General features: G+C 54.7%; 1 protein-coding gene across 1 annotated transcript in view; it reads left to right on the top strand.

Moving 5' to 3' along the window:
• PREX1 (phosphatidylinositol-3,4,5-trisphosphate dependent Rac exchange factor 1) overlaps positions 1-27,545 on the top strand; it is a 178,013-nt gene that overhangs the window by 132,276 nt on the left and 18,192 nt on the right. Inside the window, exons 15-29 of the mRNA XM_045980873.1 lie at positions 4,684-4,756; positions 9,431-9,573; positions 11,215-11,307; positions 11,683-11,831; positions 13,534-13,619; positions 15,800-15,936; positions 16,640-16,733; positions 19,916-20,103; positions 20,401-20,562; positions 21,246-21,456; positions 21,865-22,141; positions 24,540-24,746; positions 25,805-25,893; positions 27,168-27,250; positions 27,404-27,494. Coding sequence (XP_045836829.1) covers positions 4,684-4,756; positions 9,431-9,573; positions 11,215-11,307; positions 11,683-11,831; positions 13,534-13,619; positions 15,800-15,936; positions 16,640-16,733; positions 19,916-20,103; positions 20,401-20,562; positions 21,246-21,456; positions 21,865-22,141; positions 24,540-24,746; positions 25,805-25,893; positions 27,168-27,250; positions 27,404-27,494 — 2,083 coding nt within the window. The remainder of the gene's footprint in view (positions 1-4,683; positions 4,757-9,430; positions 9,574-11,214; positions 11,308-11,682; positions 11,832-13,533; positions 13,620-15,799; positions 15,937-16,639; positions 16,734-19,915; positions 20,104-20,400; positions 20,563-21,245; positions 21,457-21,864; positions 22,142-24,539; positions 24,747-25,804; positions 25,894-27,167; positions 27,251-27,403; positions 27,495-27,545) is intronic.

Below are 27,545 nucleotides of genomic sequence, written 5' to 3'. Positions count from 1 at the left end.
CAGAGGAATTGCTCAGTAAATGCGACGGTTGTTATAATTCCTTATCTCCCGCACGAGGGATTCAAGGCGGCTCCAAATTACATGCGGTATGGAAGGCTGGAGAATATGGAAGGCCGGGGAACCTGCAGGGGGTTTGGGGGTGCAGGGACAGTGAGATCAGGAAACAACCAGCAGGGGGTGGGGGTAGGATAGGGGGTGGGGTGAGGGGGTGAATCCTTGGAGTCCCGTCTCCGGAGTGTTCCGCCCCAGGTGAGGGTGACACGGGGTGATTTCCTTTGTGGTTTAGGTTCTTTGCTTGGAGCCTAGACCTGCCTGGGTCTGGGCTCTTGGAAACAGCTGCTTCTCCCCAGCTTGGCCCTTTCTGTGGCCTCATGTTTCCCGAGCTCCCCTGGTGCTCACGGCTGTGTGTGGGTTCCAAAGCGTGATGTGGGCTCTGCCCTAAGTGGTGAGTCCCTGGCCCAAGTTGGGAGTGAGATGGGTTCCCGAGATGCCGAGATGTCAGTGGGTCTGAGAAATGCCTGGAGATGGGGCGCACGGGGTGCACTGCTCTGGGGCAGGATGGGAGGCAAGGATGCATCCTGGGGCTTTGGTGCGCTGGGAGGCGGGAGGTACCCTTTACGGAGATGGGGAGACTGGGGGAGGAGTCCCCAGTTGCCTGGGAAGATCAAGAGTTCTCCTCTGGTGCGGGAAGGCACTGTCTTTTGGGTGCCTGCTGGACTCCCCTGCGGGTGGGTGGAGGGCGGGGCAGGACTGGCATGCCAGCCGTGCTCCGTTCCTGGTCAGCTTTGGCTTTTTTTTTTTTTTTTAATAGAGTAATTTTTATTTTTTTGAAGATTTTATTTATTTATTTGACAGAGATCACAAGTAGACAGAAAGGCAGGCAGAGAAAGATAGACAGAGGAGGAAGCAGGCTCCCCGCTGAGCAGAGAGCCCGATGTGGGGCTTGATCCCAGGACCCTGGGATCATGACCTGAGCTGAAGGCAGAGGCTTTAACCCACTGAGCCACCCAGGTGCCCAGCTTTGGCAGTATTTAAAATGCGCAGTCGGGGGAGGGTGTGGAGCAAGTCAACAAGAGGGCTAATAAGCTTCTCCCTTTCTTTGAGTATCTACTGTGTACTGGGTACCGGTTCAGGTTCCGGGGACACAACGGGCTGGGGGCTTGAGGCACCAGCAGAGGAAAGAAAGCATCCGTGGGCACATGTCAGGAGCCCTGGCCCAACGATGGGCAACTAACTTCTCCTCTTGGAGCCCCCATTTCCATAACATGGTGGTGGGGGGAAGGGTCTGGCCCGGAAGAAAGGATTCCTTTCTCACGGTGTAACCTAGTAACCTGGGGCAAGTGCAAGCCCGTGTGTGCCCCGGGCTCTTCATCTGTTAAATGGTATTACGGGGAGTGACCGCCTCTGGGTTGACCCTCCAGACGGAGCGAGATGGTGCAGACCTGGTATGCTGCGGGTCAGTGAGAGGCATCCGTGGACATTGTCCTGGGGCTTCCCAAGTCATGGGCAGGGAGTCTCCCGCAGCCCTGAGTCCATTACCTCGGAGTGTTCTGTCACCCGGCCCAGCTCTGCCTTTGCCACTGGCATCCCAGGTGATTCTGGGTAGAGATGTTCTGTGGCTCCCTGAGTGCTGGGTGCCACTGGGGAGGTGGGTCACCTTGACGGGCCCCACTGCCGCCCACTGACAGTCTAGTGAGGGGCAGGCCTTAAACCACACCCACTTATCAGGAGGGACCCCAAGGACCGGGAATCCTTGGTGCTGATTCTCCTGAGAGCGGTGGCAGGAAGGGAGGAGTTCGTTTCAGACTGTTGCAAGTGCAGCACCGGTATCACACAAGGCCATGGGAGTGTAACGGGATGAACATTGGTGGACAGGATCTATGGGGGCGGGGAGTGGGGGCTGCGGGCTACTTTAGGTTGTCCTCTGCGGAGCTGACTCGGACACTGAGACGTAAAAAAGCCAGGACAGGGCCTTCCAGGAGGAGGAAGGAGCAAGTGCAAAGGCCCTGAGGTGGGGGCACGTAGTGTGTGAAAGGACTAGCAAGGAGGCCAGCGTGGCTGGAGCACCAGCATGGGGGCTGGCTAGTGGACAGGAGGAGGAGGTGAGGGGAGCATGGCGGTGCAGCGGGACAGGGCTCTGTGCGCCTGTGCCTTCCTCCGGGAGGGGAGAAAATGGTGATTTGAGGTTTTCCCACAACTTGGTGGGATGTGGGCTAGGGGACTTCCTTTTCAGGTGCCCAGGGTCAGCGTATTCCACGGTTAACTTGAGAATCCTGTTCTTGTTCTAACTTTAGGAGCCTCCCTGTGGGTCCTCCCTGTGGGAAGGGGCACAGGGATGGGCTGGCAGCCCAGACTGTGAGTGCCTCAGAAAGCCAGGTGGGCTCCAGACGCCTGCTGGGGGCCTCCCACGCTGCGGAGCGGGCGCCTGCTCGCCACCTGGGCCCCGGCTGTGCCTCCCCTGCTGGCCCCGTGCAGCTGGGGTCAGCCGCTCCGGATGCCGCCTCTTGGATGGATGGCCGCCTTCCCTGGCTGGGCTCTGTGCACACAGCCTTCCGGCCGCTGGCCTGGGGTCCCACGGGAGAGATTTGTCTTCCTCGAGTCGGCCAAGGCGTGACATCCGGAGGCCACTGGCTCCCGCAGGCCCCGTGCTCTGAGTCCTGCAGCCCCTGGCATTTGCTTCTCCTTTAGCTGGGCAAGTGTCTCCCTGGCCCCTCGGTGGCTGGCAGAGTAGGTGGGGGACAGTCGAGGCAATGGCCTCTCGAAACCCCTTCTCGCTTCGGGAGTCCGTTCCATGAGCGGTTGTCAGGCCCTGCGGCCATCTGAATGTAGCCGAAGCTCACTGACTGTGGCCGCAAGCTCCTACATGATTTGCCCCTGCTGACAGCAACTTTATTGAATCGCCAGATATTTATTGAGCACCTCCTGTATGCCAGGCCTGAGTTCTAAGCCACTGGGATTCCGCAGGGAACACAACAGATCGAACGCCTTGTCCTAATGGAGCGCCCTCACCCCCTCCCTGGTGGCGAGGCTGCCTTTTGTGACGCAGGTTTTGTCCACCCCTGGACCTTTGTCCATGCTGTTTTCTGTGTCTGCGACCCAGCTGTTCTGCCCAGCCCCCGCATCCCCAGCCGTGCCACACAACTCACATGGTTTCCGTGATGAACTGAGATTGTGGGGTTTGCACAGACCGGAAACAGATTCTGGCCAACTAAAGGGAAGGGGGAAGAAAAGAGAAGATGGAAAAGGGTAAAGAGCCCCCACAGAGTCAGGGGAGACCCAGGACCCAGCCTCAGAAAGCACTGGCACCAGGAAGTGCCCAGCGTCTTGGGAGTGGGTGCCAAGGGCCCCTTCTTCGGGGCACTGTGGGGAGAAACACACCAGCTCTTCCCCGTCCTTGGGTTCCTCCTCTGGTCATGTTCCTGGGGCAGAGGGCATCACCGTAGCTCTGTACGGACCGTGTGTCCTCAACCTTGGCCTGGGTTGGTGGTGGTGGGGCAGTTGTGTGAGAAAAACTGAGGAGCTGTCCCACCAAGATGACATTCTATGTGGGAGAGTCGGCCCCAAAGACGGGCCCTATGGGCCATGACCGTTCATAACTTCAGTTTTGGGTTGGACGTCACTTCCCTGGAAAAGCCCTGAGAGGTGAAACGGACTTCAGCTGTACTGGTTAGGAGCATGTTCCCTTGCAAGAACAGAAAACCCAACGAAACGGTGGCCTGAGCAGATAATTGTGCCCCATACCAGTCATGCCACGTGTCAAGAACCTTCTGTCCTTCACTCTGCTGTCCTCAGCATTGTCTGCCACCTTGGTCACTGGATAGCCCCTTAGACCTACATATATCAGTCACTTCCTCATGCGACTTTGTCTCCAGTAGGGGATGTGTTACTGCTTTCCTCTTTTTCAGGGAGGAAGGTATTTTCCCGAATCCCCTGATAGCCTTCCCCAGGTATCTCGCTGGCTATAGCTAGGTCAGTTAGGATTTGGACTTCATTGCTAGCATCAAAGATCCTAGCTGCAGAGCCTGATATAAATTAGGGGTTGATTTTCGTTTGCTGTGAGAGAAGCCTAGAGGTGGGTGGGCTAGAGCTGCTAGGGCAGCCTCAGGAGATCTTCGGGTCTGTCTCTCGTCCTGCTCTGCCATCCTTAGCATGTTTTGGTCCTTGGTATTGTGGTCTAGGATGACTGCAGGAGCTCCAGCCATCACATCTTTGTTCCAAGCAGGACGAAGAAGAAAAAAGAAGGACCAGGATCAACAGGTTTTTCCAGAGCTCCCTCCCAGTGATTTCTGCTTATATCTCACTGGCCACCTCTCACTGCAAGGGAGCTGGGTTTTGTGATCCCCTAGATGGATGTGTTGCTGTCTTCAACAGTGACAGCTTCATTGCTAGCGTGGTATTGGTGAAAGGGTTATTCTTAGGCAGCTACAATATCTGCCACATCAGATCTCCATTTCTCCTTTGTGGTATTTATGGCACGATACACAGCTACTATTGATTTTCTTGTGTGAGGTTTATTTCTAATAGTCATAGACGTGTTTGGTCAGTACGGCAGTACGTAAAACGGACACAGATCCCTGCCCCCATGGAGCCTCCATTCTCGGGGTGGTGGTGGGCTTTTCGCAGCCTCGCTCAGCCCTCCAGCGTCGGTGCACCTAACACCCTCCCCTTCTTGTTCTGTTCCAGGGTGACTGCCAGACGCGGGAGGAGGCGGTGGCGCTTGGCGTGGGCCTGTGTAACAATGGCTTCATGCACCACGGTAATCTGCCCCTTCCCTTCAGTCCAGCCTCCTCCGGTGGGGGGGGGGGCGGTTTGCCCTGGAACAGAAAAGCTAGTAGGGACCCTGGTCCCTGGGGCATTTCATGGGGAGCGGAGGGAATGAGGCCCAAAGAGAGCAAGTGGTGGGCTGGAGGGTGCGTGGCCTGCCCGCGGAGGAGCCCAGGCTAGATGCTGGGTCTGTGGGCTTGTAGACCAAGGGGGGCTTGGGGTGGCTCAGGAAGCCCACCCCGCACCCCTCCCTCTTCTGCCCTGATGGCGACATCACCTCAGGGCTTCAGTAGGTACCAAGGTGGCTGGTAACGGTTGGCTGGGAAAATGGACTGGCTTTGAGGTCAAATCTGTGGGCTTCCTGGGCCCTTCTCCTGGATGGGACATGACCTCCGGGTGGGCAGCGAGGTCGGATCCTGCAGGGCTGGCCCACGGGCTTCCACATGGAGGAGAAGAGAGGGGTCTGTGGGGACAGCGGGCAGGCAGGTTGTACGTGAGAGAGGAAGGGAGCTGGGCAGGGATGTTCACACCGCTTTTCCGGGCCTGACCCCTTAGATAAGTCGCTCTCCTTCCCACCAGAGAAGCACGGAAGAGGGGAAGAGAGGTGGGCAGTCCCGAGGTGGTCCTGAGGTGGGAAGGTGGGCGGGAGGGAGGAACGGCTTCCGGTTACCATTTCAAATTAACACAGCAGCTCATACGCGTGTGTCTGGCCTCCTCCTGAGCACTCCCCCGTGTTCGTTAGTTTAATCCTGAATTGAGCCTTTGATGTTGGTATTAATATTATCCCTATTTATAATCGAAATGGAAGCCCAGATTGTGAAGATAGCAGCTCAAGGTCACACAGCAAGTAGGAGCTGGGATTTGAACCCAGGCAGGCAGGCTTCACCAGCCGAGCACTCCATCCCTGAGCTCTGTGACCTTCCCAGTTGCTGGCCCTGGGAGAGCCCTGAGGCTCCTATGGTAGACTTATCTCCCAGCAACCAGCCTTTCTTCTTCTAGAACACTCCCCAGGGCCTTGGCTCTTGCAGTTTCCCTGGCCCAGGGTGCCCTACCTGCCTCACACCCCTGACTTACTCATTGTTTCTGTTTGGTTCGCACCTCCCGAGGCGTCCCCCAGCACCCGGGCTGCACGGCTCTCTCCTTCCTCTCTCCATGCTTGGCTCAGATTCACCCTTCTTCACGGAGCTGTTCTCTTCCTGTCAGACTAATTCCGCGCTTCCCTCGTGTGGTCGTTCCTGCTGCTCGCCTCCAGCCCTTGCGTTCCCAGGGCAGGCACTGCGCTAGGCTCCCGGGACAGAGCGGTGAGCAGGGTAGACCGGAGTCCCGTCCTCGGGAGCTCACAGCCACGTGTGCGTGCACCAAGCAGTGAAATCAGTCCATGTTCCGGAGCAGTGCGGGCGCCTGAGGAGGGCTTTGGCTTTCACTCCAGTGCGCTGGGAGTCCCGACAGGGTTCTGAGCAGAGGAGGGCCATGGAGCGTGTCTGCGGGGCTGAGAGTGGAAGTCGAGAGGCCAGTGCAGAAGCGACTCTGACACCAGGGGAGGGTTGCTGTGGCTTGGGCCCTGGTGGTGGCAGCAAAGGGGTGAGATTCTAGAAGGTCTCTTGGTCATTCCTTCTCCCAGCTTCTGCTTTGTGCTCCAGCTCAGAGGTTAGCAGACCCTCCCTGCGAAGGGCCAGATACTAAATACTTCAGGCTTTGTAGGCCGCGGGGTCTGTCACAGCTCAACTCTGCCATCACAGCATTGAAGCTGCTACAGGCGGTACTTCAATAAGTGGGCGTGGCTGTGTGCCAATAAAACTTTATTTAGAAACACAGGCAGTGGGCCGTAGTTTTCCACCCCTAGTCTCGCTGATGGGTTTGCTGTCCCTTCAACAGGATGAGAGGTGTGCCAGCGTATCCCCTGCCTTGTAGCCGGCAGGCCTCGTTCCAGCCCTGACTCGGCTCACTCCCAGTAAACCTCTGTGCCTCTCTGGGCCTCCGTTTCCTCATTTTGTCACTGGATCCCCTCCTCCTCTGAGCTCAGCATGCCCATGCCTCTGTGGGGTTAGGCATTAGGACGCACTCCCAGCTGCCCATTTCACCCGCGAAGATGGGCAGATCAGGCCCAGCCAGAGTCGTTCCCATCCGTCAGCTCCTGTCACCAAAGTCCCTCATTCCCAGAAGCCGCTCCATTCTCCGCGGGGCCCTCTGACAGCTCCATCCTTCCTGCCAATCAGCTGGGCAGAACCTCTCATTTGTGGGTGAAAGTAATTAGGGGTCCACCCCTGCCACTCTTCTGGGAAGGCTGCTGGTTGAGGACATTCTGCGGGTGGGGGGTGGGGGAGGGTGACTCCCAGGCAGCACCAACACCCTCAGGGCCTCTCAGGGACAGAAACTGCAGGGCGTAGCCCCTGCTCCCCCGTTCCCTGCCATGAACTCAGAAATAAGCTAAAATAGGAAAGGGCCAAATCCCAGGGTTGTGGCTGCTGCAAAATGCAGGTTAGGGGGCAGAGCGGAGGGCGGGGGCGGGGCCCGGGTGGGGCCTCTTGTGGCGTCTGACCTGAGCTCCCGGGCCCTGAAGTGTCTTTAAGCACATATGGGGAAGCTGAGACTCACCGTCTCATCCCCTGTCCCTCTGGAAGCTGGTGCTGTCAGGGTCCCCCCAGATGAGCACAGGGAGGCTCAGAGTGGCCCAGAGGATGTGAGGTCGGGCAGGGGCTGGCAGGGGTCTGAGCCCGGCCGGTGGCCTTGAGGGAACCCTGTGGCAGTGGGTGGTGGGACCTCACCTGGCTGTGGTCCTGGACTTGGGATTCCAGCTCTTTCCCCAGACATCTCAGCCAAGACACAACATCGTGCTTCCTCCTCCCACTCCCAGAGTCTGTCCGCCTCGTGTTTATAGCGTATGTGAAGCCAGCCGGCCCCTGGGGCCTGGCTCCCCTGTTCTGGGCAAAAACAGCAATTTGCGCGTCTGTTTTCTCCAAAGAGGTAGTGGGGGTGATGGGAGGAAGACACAAACAGCTCGAGGTCCTGGGAAGGAAGGAGAAAGAAAGGATCGCCTCTTGCTGCTTTTCATGTAGGCACCAAATCTGTAGACAACCTCTGTCTTCGGGGATGGTGGGGACATCTTGAACCTCAGGCAGCTGGTTTTCCTTCTTTCTGGACTCCAAACACTGCCTTTCCCCCACCGAGCCTGGATTTCCCCCTTGCCACAATTCTCCCCTGCCCCTGTCCTGCCCGCTCTGTGACCTTGTGCAGTTCTTTTAGCTTCTCTGGGCCTTAGTCTCCCTATCTGTAAAACGGGTGTAGCCAGTCCGTCCTTGCCTGAGGAGTAACCGAACCTAAGCCTGCGGGATCCCTGCTGCCTGCCCAGCACTGGAAGAGACTTAGTTAAATTCTAACCCACAGGGCCCAGACCACATGCTGGTTGTGACTGGTTATTTGTATCCATTTTCCGCCTTCTAGAACAGAGGTCAGAAAACTTCTCCTGTCAAGGCCCAAATAGTTTTTGGTTTTTTTTTTTTTTTTAGATTATTTATTTATTTATTTGACAGAGAGAGAGATCACTAGTAGGCAGAGAGGCAGGCAGAGAGAGAGGAGGAAGCAGGCTCCCTGCGGAGCAGAGAGCCCGATGCGGGGCTCGATCCCAGGACCCTGAGATCATGACCTGAGCCGAAGGCAGCAGCTTAATCCACTGAGCCACCCAGGCGCCCCAAGGCCCAAATAGTAAATATTGTCGGTTTTGTGGGCCATATAGCCTTTCACAGTCAGCTCTGTCAGTCACTGTGGAATGAAAGCAGCCCCAGACAATAAGTAAATAAATAGATGTGGTTGTGTTTTAATAAAACTTTATTTACAAAAAGAGGCAGTGGGCGGGCTCTGGCTTATAGGGCTGAGGCTTGCTAATGCTCCTTCTGAAGTGTCTCATCGTGGTTTCCCAGCTGCCTCTGGCGGATTTGTTGGTGTTTGTTTTATGTTCTAGATATTTATTCCTTGTTGGCTTTAGACATTATAGTTTTGTTTTTTTTTTTTTTTTTTGAATCTGCCATTTGCCTACGGTCTTCGGTCTTGTTATTGAACTGAAGCCCTTAATTTCATCATACTGCTTTTTTTGGGAGGGTGGGTCATGTATGAAATCTTTTTCTGCCCTAGGACAAAGATATTTCGCATTTTGTTTGGTGAGCGTTCGTTTCCCTGTTCATATTTAGGTCTTTAATCCATCAGGAATTTATTGTGATACATGGTTTGAGGTAGGGATCCAATTTTATTTTTCTCCCCCCAGTGAGTCAGTTTTTCCCTACATGCTCTGCAGTCTTCCCCGTGATCATCATTATCATAGGCTAAGTTCCCATAAACACACGGTCCTCTTATGTGATTTCCGTTTTCTTCCCCTGGCTCTTTATCTGTTTCTGCCATAATTCCACACGGTTTCTGTTCCTGTGGCTTTGTAATACGGGTTTTATAGCAGGTGGGGCAAGTTCAGACTTTTCAAGAGAAGTCAGAAAGCCAGACATCTGTGCAAAGTATCCTCACCCGTTAGGGTTGGCACATGATTCCCTTTAATAAAACACCATGCTCGCCAAAGCAAACTTGTCTCGGGGTTGGCTCCGGCCTGTGGTTGCCCTTTGGCAAATGCTGCTGAGCCTTCCCTCTGAGCCTGACCATGTGCTGCGCGTCTGTGGGTTTGCAGTGCTGGAGAAGAGTGAGTTCAAGGACGAGTCCCAGTACTTCCGCTTCCACGCAGACGAGGAGATGGAGGGAACCAGCAGCAAGAACAAACAGCTTCGCAACGACTTCAAGCTGGTGGAGAACATCCTGGCCAAGCGCCTGCTGGTAGGAGCAGAGGGCAAGGGCTAACTCTGCCTCCGTGGGCCTAGCTGCAGCCCGGGAGCGGGGCGACCTGCCGATTACGGCTAGAGAAGTCGGGCTCGACTTGGAGCACCTGAGGATGGGACTTCTACACTTCATGGGCCAAGACTACCTTCTTTATGGAGAGATCAGCCTTGCTGGCTCCCTTTCTTTTCCTTTCCTTCTCCCCCCACCTGCCTCCCCGTCCACCCCACGTCCCAGCTTAACGTCGTGTGGAGAGGTTGGCCCCTGAAATGGCTCATCCCGGATCCTTTGCAAAGCCTTAGGTCTGCTGGTGGCGCCCTGTCCGTGTGCAGTTGCCGTAAATAACCTTATAGCTGAGGGGAACGTTTACCAGCCCGCCCAGCTGTCTGCCCAGCCTAGCCCTCCAAGTCCTGTTTCTCTGCCTTCTGGTGACCAGCAGCCTCTGCCTTCTTGCCTGGTCCACAGGAGGTGGCGAGAAGGAGGCTCAGCAGCTTAGATCTCCTGCCACAGCGAGACTTGGGGCTGATGTCCGACTCATAGGAAGACGGCACCATTAACTTCTCTCATGTGATGCTTACAGGGGTCCCGTAAATATGGGGATTCCCATTTATCCCACTATAAAGCCCACCCGTGTTCCCTATACACTTGGGATGAAATCCAGTCTCTCATCATGGTCTATAAGACTCTCCCTATCTCTGCAGCTTCATCTCCTGTGTTCTCCCCTCCTTCACCCAACCCCAGCTACTCTAATCTCCTGTCTTATCCTCGAGTACTATGGGCCTGACTCAGGGCCTTTGCACGTGCTGTGCCCTCTGCCCGGACCACTTTTTCCAGTTTCATAAAGTTCTGTGCCTGGTTTCATTCAGGTCTCAGCTCAGATAACTCCTCCTCTGGGACCCCTGCCACACCAGTCTGTCCCTTGAAGAGCTTTATTTGAACTCAGACTGTATACTTTGCCTGCATCACGTTCTGTATTTCCTCGCTCATTTGTCTGTAGTCTGTCTTCCCCAGTAGATGGTTGGCTGCAGCAGGGCAGGGACTGTGTTTTGTCCAGCACTGTTTCCGGTGTCCCGTAAAGCACCTGGCTTGTATCATAGGCAGAAGCTCAGCAAATATTTGTTGAACAAATAAATGCATTTCCCTGGCATTCCCCCTGCCCACAGATCCCCCAAACTTCCCAACCCGCCTGCCACCCTGCAGTGGGAAGGATTGCTCCTCCCTAAATTCCTTTCCTGTCCCCAAGTTCTTGGTGGCCAGACAACATTGGATCTGTTTTATTCATTAAGCCGGTGGATTGTTACTGAGCATGTACAGTTTGCTTGCAGATGGGGGGACAGTGGTGTATAATAGAGCATACTCGGTACTTGGGTTGGGAGGAGAAAGAGGAGACAGGAGTGAAAAGTAAAAAGGACGCGATCAGCACCAGGCTGAGGCGCGAGGTGGTGTGTCCTCCCTAGACAGGTATTTATTGAGCACCTACTATGTACTGGGTGCTCTTTGTATTTAAGTTCATGCTATTGTGCACCCCTAGTCACTGGAGGGCTGGGGCACGCGGAGCTGGTAGGATCACGGTCTCGTGGGGACCGAGGCTGCCGGCCCCTCTCAGCATCTCACCGGGTCTCTCCTGCCTTGGGCCCTCAGATCCTGCCCCAGGAGGAGGACTATGGCTTTGACATCGAGGAGAAGAACAAGGCCGTTGTGGTGAAGTCAGTCCAGCGGGGCTCGCTGGCCGAGGTGAGGCCTCCCAGGGGGGCCACCCGCAGTGTCCGTGGTTCCTCCCAGCTCGTGGTCCTATGGGCATGCTCAGGCCAGGGTGGGCTCTCCTGCGCTCTCTGGGGGAGCCGCGAGTGAGCCCCCTGCTCGGGCTGGTCTCCCAGCCTGTACGCCACTGGCTCCCCTCATGGCCCTGTGGGGAGGCGCAGGACAAAAGCTGGTTTCTTAATTGCTTACCGCAGCAGGGAGTGGGGTTGCCCTGGGGGGGGGCTCACTCGGGGTGTGTTCGGTCGCTGGACTGGCTGTGTGCTGCTGGAATGCAGCTGGGGCTCCGAGGTGAGGAGGAAGGGAGGCTAGTGACCTGGTGTGCATGTCTCCTCCGCCCCCCCCGCCAAGATGGCCGGCCTGCAGGTGGGGAGGAAGATCTACTCCATCAACGAGGATCTGGTGTTCCTGAGGCCCTTTGCGGAGGTGGAGTCCATCCTCAACCAGTCTTTCTGCTCCCACCGCCCACTGCGCCTCCTGGTAGCCACCAAGGCCAAAGAGTGAGTATCGCCATGATGGGGTGTCCATCTTCCTCTTGGCCTAAGGAGTTGCCTGAGTGCCAGGGTGGTGGTGGGGGCCTGAGCTGTCCTGGTTCCCTGTGGATGGGACCTATTCTAGGGCACGTGACAAGAGGCTGCTACTTTCATGCATTCAGGAGATGTTTACTGAGCACCTACTATGTGCTGAGTGGCGTTCCAGGCCCTGGGGATGCAGGCATGTCTGGATGGACACATTCCTACCCTTCATATACCTCTCAGTCTAGGTGGAGGGTGGGACAGGAGACACACACAAAAAAACAAAACAGAGAAGTGAGAGACGTAGTGAACCAGGTGGTAGTAAGCCTGGGCCAGTCTCTCCAACTGGGAAAGAAGAGAGCCCATGTGGAGGGATGGCGGCCAGGGAGATGCTGTGGGGAACTGAGGTGAAGACCGAGGAGGGAAGGGAGGGAGTCAAGGGGAGGAAGAGTGTTCCGGGCAGAGGAGACAGCCAGTGCAAAGGTCCTGGGGTGGAACCGTGGCTTGTATCTTTGAGGAACAGTGAAGAAGCTGATGGGGTGGAGCAGAGTGAGGGAGAGAGAAGGGTAGGTGATGAGGTCAACCAGACAAGGGAGGCCAGGCCTTGTAGGACTTTGTGCCCACAGTAAGGACCATGGAGCCGCCGGAAGGTTCTGAGCAGAGGCAAGGCATGATGTGACACAGGTTCTGGGAAGAATCCCCCGGCTGCAGGTGGAGACTAGCTTGTCAGGGGCGAAGGTAGAAGTTGGGGAGTGGCGAGGAGGCTGTGTGGTGGCCGTGGAGGTGGTGAGAAGCGGTCGATGCCAGATATAGGTGCAGGGAGAAGCATTTTCTATTTTAGAAATTGTGCATTTGGGTTTTATTTCTCTCTTCTATTTAAGGCAAAGACTCCCGGTTTCCTATTGAGGGGAGTGATGGAAAGTTTTAACTGTGATTCTTTCAGTCAGAAAGGCGAGCCAATTTAGGGAAGATGATTGATAGTTTGGTATGTGGAAGTGGCAGAAATCACCCAGGGGAGTGTGCCCGCATCAAGTTCTGGAAGTGCCTGGGGTTCGAGAACAGGCTCCCGAGCTGGTTTTATCTGGCAGCTGGGGACGGGAGGATGATCCTGAGCCCCACCGTGGGGCGCACGCCCTTGACGGGGAAGCATGTAGCTGCATCGAAGGCGCTGGGACAGTGTCGCCCACCACACAGCCTCGGGCGAGTGCTCTGCTCTGGCCTCCCACTTGTGGAATGGCCAAGACCTGGCCTTTCAAACTGTGTTCTGTAGGGGACACTCGTGGGCGTTTTTCTGGAGTCAGCACCAAGGTGTTCTGGGTCACTTCTCACCCTCGCCATCTGTGATTGTTGAACAAAATATTCGCGGCCTGAGGGGCTGGTTTGAACACCCGGGGGCCCCCTCTCACTGAGAGGGTGATAGAGAAGGCATTAGGAGGGTGACCTGGGATTTCTATGTGTGGATTCAGTCTCCAAGGGCAGGATAGGTGGTTCTGAGTCATTAAAGATGCCAGGAGGTATGGGCTCCGGTTAAGTGAGGTTTGTCTGTCTCTTTGGAGCCCAGAGTCTGACATTGCTACTCCTTGGGCTGGATTTCCCCAGAGTCTGGGAGGCAGGGGCTCCCCGGGTGGCCCCCTGGGCTCCTAGGTGAAATTCTGCTTTCTCTTACGGCTGTTTCTTCCCGGTGCAGGATCATCAAAGTTCCTGACCATCCAGAGGCTCTGTGCTTCCAGATCCGCGGAGCTGCCCCGCCGTGCGTCTATGCCGTGGGCAGAGGTGAGCCCAGCGGACAGAGAGGGGCTCAGACAGCTGAGGGGAACGCATAGGGAATGGTGGGGACTATGGCAAGGTGAGAAAAGACGTGCTCACTTTCAAAGGGGTTCGTTTTCCCTCAGCTCAAGCTCATTATGACCAGGTAGGAATGAGTTTTTGAAGGAAGCCAGAAATGGGAATTTTGGCCACACTTCTGTGGTCCCATCCAGCCCGAGGGCCAACAGTCAGCCTGTTCTCCGTACTGCCTCCCCCTTGCATGATGCTTAGAAGGCCCCTCCCTCCGGGAGACAAGACCACATAGGTCTGAAGTTCTGGGCTCTGAACCCTCTTTGTATCTGAGGGCCACACTTTTAAAGTTGAAACATGAACTGTCCGCTTTCATGGTCACAGTTGTACTTGTAACACGATTTAATGAAAGAAAATGCGTATCACGGCAGAAAGCTACCAAGAGTTTGTTATTATTTTATTTTATTTTTTAAAGATTTTATTTATTCGACAGAGAGAGACATAGCGAGAGAGGGAACACAAGCAGGGGGAGCTGCAGAGGGAGAGGGAGAAGCAGGTTTCCCGCTGAGAAGGGAGGCCAGTGTGGGGCTCTATCCCAGGTAAATGCTTAATGACTGAGCCACCCAGGTGCCCCTCTGTTAACTACTTTATTTTATTTTTTAAAGATTTTGGGGCGCCTGGGTGGCTCAGTGGGTTAAGCCGCTACCTTTGGCTCAGGTCATGATCTCAGGGTCCTGGGATCGAGTCCCACATCGGGCTCTCTGCTCAGCAGCGAGCCTGCTTCCCTCTCTCTCTCTCTCTCTGCCTGCATCTCTGTCTACTTGTGATCTCTCTCTGTCAAATAAATAAATAAATAAAAAGATTTTATTTATTTATTTGACAGACAGAGATCACAAGCAGGCAGAGAGAGAGGGGGAAGCAGGCTCCCCACTGACCAGAGAGCCCAATGCAGGGCTCGATCCCAGGACCCTGGGATCATGACCTGAGCTGAAGACTGGCTCTAACCCACTGAGCCACCCATGTGCCCCTCTGTTAAGTATCTTAAAGTGGGTTTTTATTTTTTCTTTGAAGCAACAGTTCTTGACTGCAGGGCACTTTCACCCTGCAGGGGGTGTCTGGTGCTCTCTGATGACTCTTTGGTTGTCAGAACAAGGGGTTGGGGTCCTGCTGGGCTCTCACGGGTGGAGACCAGGGAGGCTGGCATCCAGAGCCTTCATGGATGGGGGCACAGAAGAGACTCACCTGGCCCCAAACCTTAGCCTTGTAGCAGCCGCAAGAGAAGAACAGGTGTTTGTGGGTGAACCAGGCTAAAATAGTAAAACAGCTAATATTTCTGGAGCACTTACTAAGAGCGGGGCCGGGAGCTAAATGCTTTACACTTTTAACTTGCTGAATCGCTCGAGAACCCGACGAGTACATATTATTAGCGTCCTCCTTTGACAGACGAGGAGACCAAGGCACAGAGAGGTTGGGGAGCATGCCAGAGGTCACACAGTTGGTCAGTGGCTGAGCCAGGTTTTGAATGCCAGCCCCTGGGTCCAGGCAGGTACTTGTCACCGTGACACCAAATAGGCCCGATCTTCTCCCAGGCACGGATGGGGCTTGGCATTCTTTTGTATTTCCAGACTCTGCATATTAACCACATAAAGCCCTGGGAGCCAAGACCTGTAGTCTGGGAGTCGTGGTATGGCTGCAAAAGCATGCACTGGAAGTCTGGTAGACCTGGGTTCGGATCCTGGCTTCTCTTCACCAAGTGACCTTGAGAGAGTCTCTTTGCCTCTCTGTATCTTTGTTTCCCTGTCTGCAAAATGGGGCTGATCCTGTCACGGTATCACAGGTTGTTGAGGGATTTTAAAGGCGATGAAGCTTGAGAGAGGAATGTACCAGGTTCACATCCAGCCTTCCTTGCTGCGTTGACCTTGGGCTCACTGCTGCTTCTCTGAACCTTAGTTCCCTCTTCTGTGAAATGGGAATGCCAGTCCCTGTCCTGCCTCTTGGAGTGGGTTGGAGAGTGGCTTGAGGGTGGGAGGGATGGGGCTCGAATGTCTGGGGTGTGTTTGGGGGGTTGGGGCGGTGCGTGGGGTGGGGGACAGCGTTCATCTGGTCACTTGCCCTTGCCTACCGCTGCCCCAGGCTCTCTGCCTTGCATCCACCCTCACACACTCCTGTCCCCTTAGGTTCCGAGGCTGCGGCCGCAGGGCTCTGTGCTGGCCAGTGCATCCTCAAGGTCAATGGCAACAACGTGGTGAGCGATGGAGCACAGGAGGTCCTAGAGCACTTCCAGGCATTCCGGAACCACCGAGAAGAGGCCCTGGTGAGCCAGCCAGCAGCCGAGGGGATCGGGGGAGCCCTGCTCTGTGGGCCAGGGGGCCAAGGGCCACCTCCTTCCTTGTGGAGAAGCCTGAAGGCACCACAGCGTTTGGGGTGGGCTGAGCCCTACCCTGCAGGGCTGAGCTGGGCTCAGAGGTCTTGCCCGCTCTGTCTCCCTGAGCTGGAGGAGCTGGGCCGTGATACCTCACGGTCTCGATGGTTACAGCTGTGACATGGGTGTGATAAGACCCTGCTCTCTTACCGCATAGGCACACTGGGCAGAGAGTTGATGGTAAAAGTTGATGTTCTAGTTGGGGTGGGGGCCGAGGTCCTGGGGAGGGTGGCAGACCTTCACTGGTTCATCTACTAAGAGTTAATTGAACACCTGCTATGGGCCTGGCGTGTCTCTGGGCCCTGGGGCTGCGGGAGAGACGAGGGGTCTGCTACCATGGGTCTGACTTCTGTTTTCAGAGGCTCCCCCTGCCCTGGCTTCTCTGTGGAGCATAGACTCTAGAGGGTGAGGGCTGAACATGACCGGAGGTCCCTCAGGAAGGTTCCAGAGTGAAATCTTGGGAGGACTCAAAGGTGGTGTCACCAGCAGGCTAGAAGCCTGGGCTGTGGAGTCAGGGAACAGCTTGGCCTGCAACCCTATCTGTTCCTTCTGGGTCTCTTGGGGTCGCAGCGCCCTTACTCTGCCCTTCTGGTAGGGTCTGTACCAGTGGGTCTACCACACCCATGAGGATGCCCAGGAGGCCCGAGCCAGCCAGGAGGCCCCCGGCGAGGACCCGCAGTCCGACTCAGGTAACGGGACAGGTGGGCCGCGTAGCCGAGACTCCAGCGGGGACTGTCCTCTTCTGTGTCCATGCCTCCCCCTGCTCCTGGCCAGGCTCTGTGTTCCTGTCTGCTCGCCGCTGTAACACTGAGCCACACACACACACATTCATGACCCCACAGCCCTGGAAGTCAGACGTCCACACTGAGTCTTGCCGGGCCATCCTCCAGGTGTCCACGGAGCTCTATTGCTTTCTGGGGCTTGAGGGGAGACTCCGTGTCCTTGCCTGTTACAGCTTCTAGAAGCTGCCTGCATTCCTGGGCACATGGTCCTTTCTTCTATCTTCAGAGCTAGCGGCGTTGGCCGGAGTCCCCCTCACACTGCTCTCTCTCTAATTCTGACTCTCCTGCCTCCATCTTCCCCATGGAAGGACCATGTGGTCCCATTGGGGTCATCTGGGTAACCCAGGATAATCTCTTTAGTATAAAACCAGTCGTTTAATAGACTTAGTTCCATCTGCAACTGTAATTCCCCCCCGCCCCCCCGCAGCGGCCATGGAACAGCATACTTACAGGGTCCGGGGCTTGGGGCACAGGTGTCTGTCAGGAGCCAGTGTTCTGTCCACCAGGAGCTCCCTGGGCTCCCTCAGCCCTGGGCTCCAGACCGTCTTTCTACCTGCCAGCCCTGGGATGTCCATTACGCATGGCACACTTAGCGTGGCCCAAATTGAAATCCTAACCTCCCCCTGAAACCCGGTCTTCCTCTAAGTGTCCCTGCTCCATCCTTCCCACATTCTCAGGCCCCAAACCTCGGAGTGTGTCTTGACTGTTCTCTTTCTCCTCTCGCCCTCCACCTTGATCCCGGCAGCACACCTGTTGCCCTACTGTCCTCCTGCCTCCAGAATCTGACCACTTCCCACCCCCTCCATCACTGCCCGGCCTAAGCCACCATCATTTCTTTTTGTTTTTTTTGTTTGTTTGTTTGTTTGTTTGTTTTTAAAGATGTTATTTATTTATTTGACAGATCACAAGTAGGCAGAGAGGCAGGCAGAGAGAGAGGGGGTAGTAGGCTCCCCACTGAGCAGAAAGCCCAACGCGGGACTCAATCCCAGGACCCTGAGATCATGACCCGAGCTGAAGGCAGAGGCTTTAACCCACTGAGCCACCCAGGCACCCCGGCACCATCATTTCTTACCAGGACCCCTGCACTACCTGCTCACTGTTCTCCCTGTCCTGCCTTACTTCTTCTTCCTATAGGCTTTTCTCAAAAAACAGAACAGAGTCTTCCAGTGGCTCCCACCCTACTCCAGGGAAAGATCCAGTCCTCCCCTTCATGGTCTTCCAGCCCCAGCCTGGCTCTCCAGCCATACCACCCAGCACTTTTTGTCTTGTGTTCTCTGCTCTATCCACTCCAGTCTCTTGCTCTCAAATACCAAATGGATTCCTGCCCCAGGGCCTTTACACTTGCAGTCCCGCCTGCCTCAAATGGTCTCCTCCAGAGTATTTCTTACCTCATGCTCTTCATCTCAGTCAGCTCTGCTCAAATGTCACCTCGTCAGGGAGGCCCCCTGAGCACCCTGGTTAAACCCTTTCTTTTCCTCTGTCTCCTCATCCCATTTTATTTTTCTTCACTCCAAGTGTTGTTAACATATCATACAGCTGTTTGTCTGTTGCCTTCCCCGCTAGTGCATGAAACCTACGAGGGCAGGGTTTTGTTTGCTTTCTCCCTTGCTGGACCCTCGGAGCCCAGGACTGTGCCTGGCACATAGTAGGCACTCAGTGATTGTGTCGTTTGAACAGTAGCCCGTTTTTGCCGGTTGCTTCTCTGGATTCTGCCCTGTATTTCCATGGGGCTGGAGGTGGAGGCAGAGGCTGTGGGAAGAGTAGGGGCTCTGGCTGCCTCTGCATCTGACATCTGTGGGCTCCTTGCTGGTACATTCAGGGTCAGCGAAGGACGGGGTTTAGGAGGTTGTTTGGGGAGCCATCCCCTTCCTGCTGAAGCACGCAGCCCGGCAGAGGGGTCCTGAAGGACTGATGGGGGGAGGAGAGGCTGAGCCTGCTTTATGACCTCTGAGAGGCAAGGGCTGTGGGGCTTCTTCCCCAGCACATGGGGGACCCCGATAATGATGGTCAAGTATGCCGAGAGGAGCTGGCTGTTTCTAGTCTTCCGTTCAGCAAGGAGAAGCACTTGCTGTATGCCAGGCCCTGTTCTAGGATCTGGGGGTCCATAAAAATATTGGTTTCTCTTTCATGTGCTGTGTTCTGCCAGTGGGTCTAGCGACTTGGAATCCACAGTTGAAAAAGAGTCTGTCTCCTCCTCGTAGATCCAACAGAAGTCCCAGACTTGACTCACTGTCCTGGCTCGGGGGCTCATGCTTGTTCCTTCAGTCTGGCTCCAAGGTGGACAGGGTTTCTGTCCTCGTGGTGCTGACACGAGGGGGAACAGACTGGGAACAGACTGGGAACTGTCACTGGCAGGCAGTGACACAATATGGATGTGAGGGAGGAAGGCCACCCTGGTGGGTGTGTTGAGAGGCGCTCTTCGGAGCAGGTATACGGGAAAGCAGTTCAGTCCGGTAAAGTGCCTGCTTCATTTTCTAGCTATGTCACTCACTACCTAGGTGTGTGGCCTCTGAGGAATCAGACTCTGTGGGCCCACGTTAATCAGGACTGAAACTGGGCTACATAAAAACAGTGGCTCAGCCAACTAAACAGTGAGTGGGTCAAGCCAGCTTCAGGTCTGGCTCCATCCAGTTCTACATACAGTCTAGGGAAAAGTCTTTCTTTTGGTCCAGTTCTCACTTGCGCTCCTTCTGTGTGTTCTGCATGCGGTGGTTCCAGCGGCTTGGAATCCCACTGAAAAAGGGAATGTCCGGTTCTCTTTGTAGATCCAATGGAAGTCCCAGACTTGACTCTCGTTGGCCTGGCTCGGGTCACATGCTTGTTCCTGAACCAGTCACTGTGACTGAAGGGTGTGGTTAGGGCTTCCTTTTTCTGAGCCACAGAGACTGGGAATGGGGCACACAGGTGGATTCCTAGAAGGAAAATTGAGGACAAGGGGTGAGCGAGAGTGGGCTGGCCAGAATGGGCAGAGCTTAGCACAGGCTTCTCCCCGTGTGTCCCACGTGAGCCACTGCGGTGCTGGGTTGGGGGGCGGGCTGGCTGGGGAGTGGTGCCCCCTCCTCAGGGCTGCCTGTCCCTTTGGTTTTCAGCCTTCCCCCTGATGTCCCTGGGGCCCCAGCTGAGCCTGCATGAAGACAGCCCTGTGGTCACCTTGACCGTGGACAACGTACACTTGGAGCATGGCGTGGTGTATGAGTATGTGAGCACTGCAGGCGTCAAGTGCCATGTGCTGGAGAAGATCGTGGAACCCCGTGGCTGCTTCGGCCTTGCTGCTAAGGTCTCGCTGGGCGCTGCCCTGCCCAGGGGGGTGGGGCACCTCATTGTCATTTCCTCCAACTTAGCCTGGAGCCCTGAAGTCTAGTTGCTGCCCCACCACTTGATAGCAGTGGGATTTAGGAGAGATGCTTTTTTCCCCTTTTCTCTTTAGTCTCAGCTTATTTATCTACAAAATGGGCCAGTAGCAGACCCCAATTCACGGGGCTATTACAGGCCTACAGGGATCACCGTAGGGAAACTGCTTAAGACCCTCCTTGGTGCACAGTGTGTGCTCAGTGGTGGTTCGTTATTTCTGCAGATCCTCAAGGCCTTTGCTGCCGATGACAGTGTCTTTGTGCAGAACTGTGGGCGGCTCATGGCCCTGAACAACAACATCAAGACCATGTCCCACTATGAGTTCCGCAACATCTGTGACACCAAGCTGGAGAGCATCGGCCAGAGGATCGCCTGCTACCAGGAGGTACCTGTGCCCCAGAGAATCTCAGCCTGGGGTATTTTGGTTGTAAATGTCAAAATCCAACCCAATGTGGATTAAACAAACAGGAGTATTTATTGGTTTATGTTACTGAAAAGTCCAGAGGTGAACTTCAGGTATGGTTGTATCCAGGTGCTCAAACAGCCAATCACACCGTCATAAGAAGGTGGCCTCTCTCCTTCTCATGCTTTTGGTTTCCTCTGGCTTCGCCTTCAGGTGGGCCCTTCTCACATGGTGACAAAATGCTTCCCAGTAGCTCTAGCCTTAGGAACCCTGGTAGAAAAGAACTCAGTAGGAACTCTTATTGGCTTGGCTTGGGTCCCTTTTCTAGCCCTGTACCAGTCACTGCAGGGATTGGAAGTCCAGCCTTACCTACACCTCATGGACTGTGGGTGGGGAGAGATGATTCCTCAAGGATAGCTCAGGGCAGCTGAGGTGAAGAAATGAGTGTGGGTGGGTAGTTGGAGGCCTCGGATTTCCCCATACCTTCCCTGAAATCTGGATGCAGTGAAAGGCAGTATAGGGGAATTCACTTTTCCATTTGAAGCAATTGGCATTTTGTGCAGTTTTGGAATGTCTGGCCTAGACTAGGGTGAAGTGGGTGCTGGAGGTGGGCTGGAATTCCCAGACCCCTGAATCATGACCCCCATATCCCCCACTTTTCTCAGTTTGCAGCCCAGCTGAAGAACAGGGTCAGCCCACCCTTCAAACAAGCATCCCCGGAACCCCATCCGCTGTGTGGCCTGGACTTCTGCCCCACCAATTGCCACGTCAACCTCATGGAAGTGTCCTACCCCAAGACCACTCCCTCAGTTGGCAGGTCCTTCAGTATCCGTTTCGGTCGTAAACCCTCCCTCATCGGCCTTGACCCCGAGCAAGGTAACTGCGTGTGTCTGTTAGATGTTGTGTTCAGGTCTGTGGAAACATGTCCGAGGCCAGCAGTCCAGGACTAGAATGGTGGCTCCCCAGTCAGCCATCAGGGATCCAGGTTCCTTCTAGCCCACCATCTCTAGAGGTGGTTTCCTTCCTGAAGGATGCCTTATGATGTAAAACGGCTGCTGGAGTACCAGCCATCATGTCTGTGTTCCAGTCAGGAAAAGTTTCATGGTGGTTAAAAGCATCTTGGCACCAAACTGAAACTTTCCTCTCCAAGTTATGTAGTCGATTAAAAGAATATTTAATAGGAAGTTTTTCTCACTCATTGGGATCCATGGAATAGGTTTGTATATTTCTAAGGGGTTTATGGAGGCTGTTTCCAAATGAGCTCCCCCTCTCCCCCTGCTGTAGGCCACCTGAACCCCATGTCCTACACCCAGCACTGTATCACCACCATGGCTGCCCCATCCTGGAAGTGCCTGCCTGCTACGGACGGGGACCTCCAACAGCAGGGCCTCAACGACAGCGGCTTTGGGTCCGCCAGTGAAACTGCTAGCCAGGAGGACCGGGGCCTGAGCTTCCTACTCAAGCAGGAGGACCGTGAGATCCAGGGAGCCTACCGGCAACTCTTCACCAAACTGGACGTGGCCTTGAAGGAGATGAAGCAGTACGTCACCCAGATCAACAGGTGTGCCCAGCCCCAGAGGGAACGAGGGAGAGAGTGGGAAGGTCGGCGTTGGCCAGCCTCAGCAATGCCAACGTTTTGGGTAGAATAACCCTGTGTAGTTGTGGGGGAGGGGGGCGCGCGCTGTGGGGTTACCTCATAGGTGACTTAGTGATGCCCCTGGTCTCTATCCGCGAGATGCTGTAGCTCCCCTGGTCTAAGGTTGTGACAGCGGAAATGTCCTCAGACGTTGCCAAATGCTCCCTGGGCGGGGCGGTGGGGGGTGGGTAGAGTCCCCCCAACCCCCCCTGATGGAGAACCACTGCTCTAATGAAATGATGGATGTGGGCAGCAGTCACTAGGAGATGCTGATGCTATTTGAGAAAGGTTTGGAGGGAACTTTCTTTGCAGAAGGAGAGACAGCTGGACGTGTCCTTCTTGGTGTCATGGCATAGGACACAGAGTGGAAATGCGCATCCTCTAGCCAGAGTCTGGGTCTAACTACTCAGCGACGGAATGTGGGGGATAGAGGATGCTGAAGCGGCACTCTGGGAAGGCAGGTGGCCAAACCCGTAGGGTGGGTGATTCTAGAAGACAAGTGACCCAGTCTCTTTAACTCGCAAGTGGGGGTGGGTGGGGGGCAGCAGGTACAGAGAGGAAGAAGAGAGACTTGAGACACACATCAGCCACATATGACATCGGGACCTGGTCAGGATTCTGTTTTCAACACACTCTGTGAAAGGACACCTTCAAGACTGTCGGGACGTTTGAATGTGGGTGGGCGTGCAGGTGGTATTGGAGAATCACTGATTTTGTTGGGTGTGGTGATAGCAGTTTGGTGACGTTTGCAAGACAGTTTCCCCGCCTTGATACTACTGGCATTTCGGGCTGGGTCGTTCTCTGCTGTGGGGCCGGCCCATGTGCTGTGAGACATTTAGCGGCCCTGTGGGCCTCTACTCACCAGAGCCCAGAAGCGCCCCCCCTCCTCCCCCACGTCAGCTGTGACAAAGAGAAACGTTTCTGGGCATGGTTAAATGTTTGCCTCGCAGGAAATGTGCTAAATTGCTAAGCGTCTCTGGGGAGTGGGGGTGGGGTGACAGAGAAGAACCTTGCTTTACAAGAAAGCCCTTACGTGCTAGAGACGCACGTGGAAGTCGTTTGGGGGAAATTACATGATATCTTAGATTTGTCTTAAATACTCCAGCGGAGGTAAGAGCAGTGGGAACAAGTGAGGAGACAGAGGTGGGCCCTGAGTTGCCAGGGCTGCAGTGGCCTGCTGGGTCCCTGGGGTGTCTCGTGCTGTTCCTTCTACTTTTGTGGGGGTTGGAAATTGTCCACGATAAAGGAAAAATAATGTAGGCTCTGGAGGCGAGAGCCGTGCGACTGAGGCGCTTCGCCTGTCTGAGCCTCACCTGTGGGGGGGCAAATGCTAACATGGAGCCCACGGAGGGGAGGTGGGGTAGGTCAGCTGGGTCTGATGGCCACCTGCAGGGCACCAGATGCTTTTCAGAACATTGTACGTTTTACATTTTAAGTCCCTTAATCTTTTTTTTTTCTTTAAAGACTTTATTTATTTGACAGACAGATCACAAGTAGGCAGAGAGGCAGGTGGTGGGGGTGGGGGGGGAATGCAGGCTCCCCGCTGAGCAGAGAGCCCAATGTGGGGCTCTATCCCAGGACCCTGAGATCATGACCTGAGCCGAGGCAGAGGCTTAACTCACACTGAGCCATCCAGGCGCCCCTTAGTCCCTTAATCTTGACAGCTGCCTAGGACACAGTTACTGGTATGACTCTATTTTGCAGCTGAAGAAACTGAGCCTCAGAGAGGTTAAATAGTTGCTTTAGGTCTGTAAGCTAGGAAATGGTAGCATTGTGATTTGAATCTGGGGCCTGTCTTAAAACCCTGTGTGCTTAACCATTGTATTCTGGGCCAGGGACTGACAAACTATGACCTGTGGGCCAAATCCAGCTCAGCCCACTGCTTTTTTTTTTCTTTTAATAAAGTTTTATTGGAACATAGCCATGCCCATTTGTTTATATCTTATCTGTAATGCTTTCCCACCACAGCAGCAGCGTGGAGTTGAGTAGTAGCAGACTGTGAGGGCCTACAAAGCTGAAGAGTTTGCTCTCTGGGCCTTTTATACGGAGTTTCCTAGTTTTGTTTGGTGCTTTCGAGCCTCCTGTGGCTTCGCCTGAAATAAACCTCCTGCCCCCTACGTCATGCCCCCTACAGGAGGGACGGTGTACGTGCATCTGCAGAGTTGCTGGCCGGATTTTCAGGGAAGGGATAGGAAGCATTTGATGGCTCCCTGTGTTTTGGGTCAGAGGCCAGGTCCGAGGTCAGGGCCTTGTCTGAGACCTTCCTGGAAGAGAATGAAGCTGGGGGTCTATGCCTTTAAGCTGACACTCTTTGGTCCCACAGGTTACTGTCCACCATCACGGAGCCCACCTCTGGTGGGTCCTGTGATCCCCCCTTGGCCGAGGAGGCCTCATCCCCCCCGCTGGTCAGTGACGAGAGCGAGATGGACAGGGCCGACCACGGGGGCATCAAGAAGGTGTGTTTCAAGGTGTCTGAGGAGGAACAGGAGGACTCGGGCCATGACACCATGAGCTACCGTGACTCCTACAGGTGAGGTCATCACGTGCGGATCATGTGGGGTTGGATGTGGATGGCCGGGGGAGAGTTGAGGACACTGGTCCATTGGAAGTTGGAATCAGTGGGAAATTTCCTAGAAAACAGTGGGATGGAGCAGTGTTCTAAACCATTTGGTTCTGGGAGATTCTCTGAGCCCCCCAAAGCACATCCCAGATGCCCCCTTTGGCTCTCCTGCCCTGAAGCCAGCGTTGCAGGGCCTGGTCCATTGTGGTCCCCATCTGCCTTTCTGGCCACAGTTCCGCTCTGCACTTGTTCATGGAGTGTGGGCCAAGAAAAGGTCGAGGTCTGTGGTGTGTTTTAAAACTCAACATAAGACATACGGTTCCGTATGACAACGAACACCATATATTTTTACTTGATGCAGGAAGGAAGAGAGTGTTTTTTCCCCTTTCTAACTCTGAGAGATTCTGAATTGTTTTCCTGCTGGTTATGTTAATTATAACCAGATCAGCAAAGTCCTAATTAGTGGGTTAAATAACACTAAAAACTCAGTTTCCCATCGTAAACTATATAGCGGGTAAATCGAATTTCTTGCCTCGAGTAAACAAGCCTTGTGGTCTCCAGTGAAAGGTTATGTAACGTTCGACCATCGTGAATAAAATAGAATCTTACAGGGTGCGTCAGAAAACACAGAACTGGCCACATGGGACGAGAAAGCCCTTCGCCCCAGTCCAGCCTTGTTCATATTCTTTCTGTCTTCACGGGAGCCTCTGGTCAGTGTCTCTGGCTTGGTGTTAACATATTGGGATGCTCTGGCTAATTGGGCGCTCTGTGTCCTTGGGACCTCCTGTCCATAGTCCGAGAGTTCCATTCTTACATTTTGGGGTCCTGCGATTTTTCCCTTGTCAAAAAGGTGAAGGGAAGAACTGTGAGATTGGATCCCCTGTCCTTTCTGAGCTTACCCACCCAGACAGCCCTCCGTGTCTCTGGCACTGGGGGTCAGGAGACCAGGAGAATGTGGGATCTGGGAGCTGGGACCCGAAGGTGTGCCCCGGAGAGTGACGCATGCCTTCCTCTCTGCCCCTTTGCAGCGAGTGTAACAGTAACCGGGACTCGGTCCTGTCCTACACCAGCGTGAGAAGTAACAGCTCCTACCTGGGCAGTGACGAGATGGGGTCTGGTGAGTGCAGTGGCTTGTGCTCCTGGAGAGCCGCCCCCGCACCGGGATTCTGTTTTGCTTATTTCGCTTTTATTCTATTACTTTGCATAGAGTGGTGGCCTATTCCCTTTCAGTCATGTAGTCAGCGGCTGTTTTTTGAGCACCCACTGTGTGCTGGGACCTCAGCCGCGAAGGGAAAGACGAAGGTCCCGGCGCTCGTGGAGCCCGTGTTCTCCATGAACGTCAAAGACCCGGAACAGTAGAGACATACGTGATGCGCTGACGGACGGGGGTGTCGGACAGTGATGTCACTCGAGTAGGGTGACCTGACGCGCTCTGTAAAAGTGACGCGTGCTCAAACCAACATTTCTGATGACCCAGAAAAGTGCAGAAGAAGTACACGAAAGTCAGTCAGAGTCTCACCCCATCCCCCAGAAGTGACCGGGGATGGTATTTGGAGATGACTGGTGAGCGCGTATTTCTGCACAGATGGACGTGTGGGTGGATGGCCAGCTGGACACACAGACAGCAACAACCACTTATAAATGAGACTAGACTGCACTTGCAGCTTTCCTTGAAGGGCTGAAATTTGTTTTTATTTTAGTTTCATTGATTACGGCCTTTAAAAAACCTATTTTGTGCTTAGGTCATACATCCACACGGTTCCCATCTCAGAAGGCACGAGAGGGCGGGCGATGACAAGCCTCTGTCCCGCCCTGGTCACCCGGCCGCGGGTTCCCCAGCTCCCAGTGTCCCTGCTGCCTTCTGACCTCTTCCCGAGGTAGTCTGCGCCTACAGATTTAATTGTAATTATACTTCAGTTCGACAGAAGAAAAGCTGGAGTGAAATTGACGATATTGCTAAACTTCAGATAAATGTTTCATCACGTAAGATGTTTAGCCACATAAAGTGTCCCTGGGGAGGTTTTAGGCAGGAGCTTCTGTGTGGGAGGTGATTTAACTCAAACAGCTGGGAGATGAATCTGGAGACTTGAGATCCAGCTCCTTTTCTCTGGCTCCCTGGCTCCTCATTTGCAGAATGGAATAATGACAATGACTTGCCATTGTGTAATGCTTTAGTTCCTGGTGTCTCTTTTGCGGATGAAGAAATTGAGGCTCAGAGAGGGCAGGTGATCTGCCCAGTGTCACACAGCCAGGATCTGAGTCTGCCAGACTCCAGATATGCCTGGGGTTTTGGAACTCTGTTGCTATACCGCCTTCTTGGCAAAGAGGTTGGGAAGGTGTGGATGGATGGGACATGGATGGTTGGTGGCCATGGCTTCTTCCTTCTTCCAGGGGATGAGCTGCCCTGTGACATGCGGATCCCGTCAGACAAGCAGGACAAGCTTCACGGTTGCCTGGAGCATCTCTTTAACCAGGTAGGACTTTTGTCCCCGCCCCTGGCCTGACCTTGGGGTCCTCCCATCACCCCTGGTGAGAACAGATGAGCCAGGAGCTGGGGTAGGGGCTGTGGGTCATGTCCCCTGGAGGGCTGAAGGGGCCAGACTAACTCGGAGCTTCCTGCTGCCCAGGTGGACTCCATCCACGCACTCCTCAAGGGGCCAGTCATGAGCAGGGCTTTTGAAGAGACCAAGCATTTCCCCATGGACCACAGCCTACAAGGTGAGCAGACAGGAGTCCCGAGGCTGGGAATGGCGTCTCGCCCCCAGCAGG

This window comes from Meles meles, chromosome 16 (genome assembly GCF_922984935.1).
Source record: "Meles meles chromosome 16, mMelMel3.1 paternal haplotype, whole genome shotgun sequence".
Taxonomy (NCBI): domain Eukaryota; kingdom Metazoa; phylum Chordata; class Mammalia; order Carnivora; family Mustelidae; genus Meles; species Meles meles.
The sequence above is the reverse complement of the archived record's forward strand: the minus strand, read 5'-3'. Positions and strand labels throughout refer to the sequence as shown.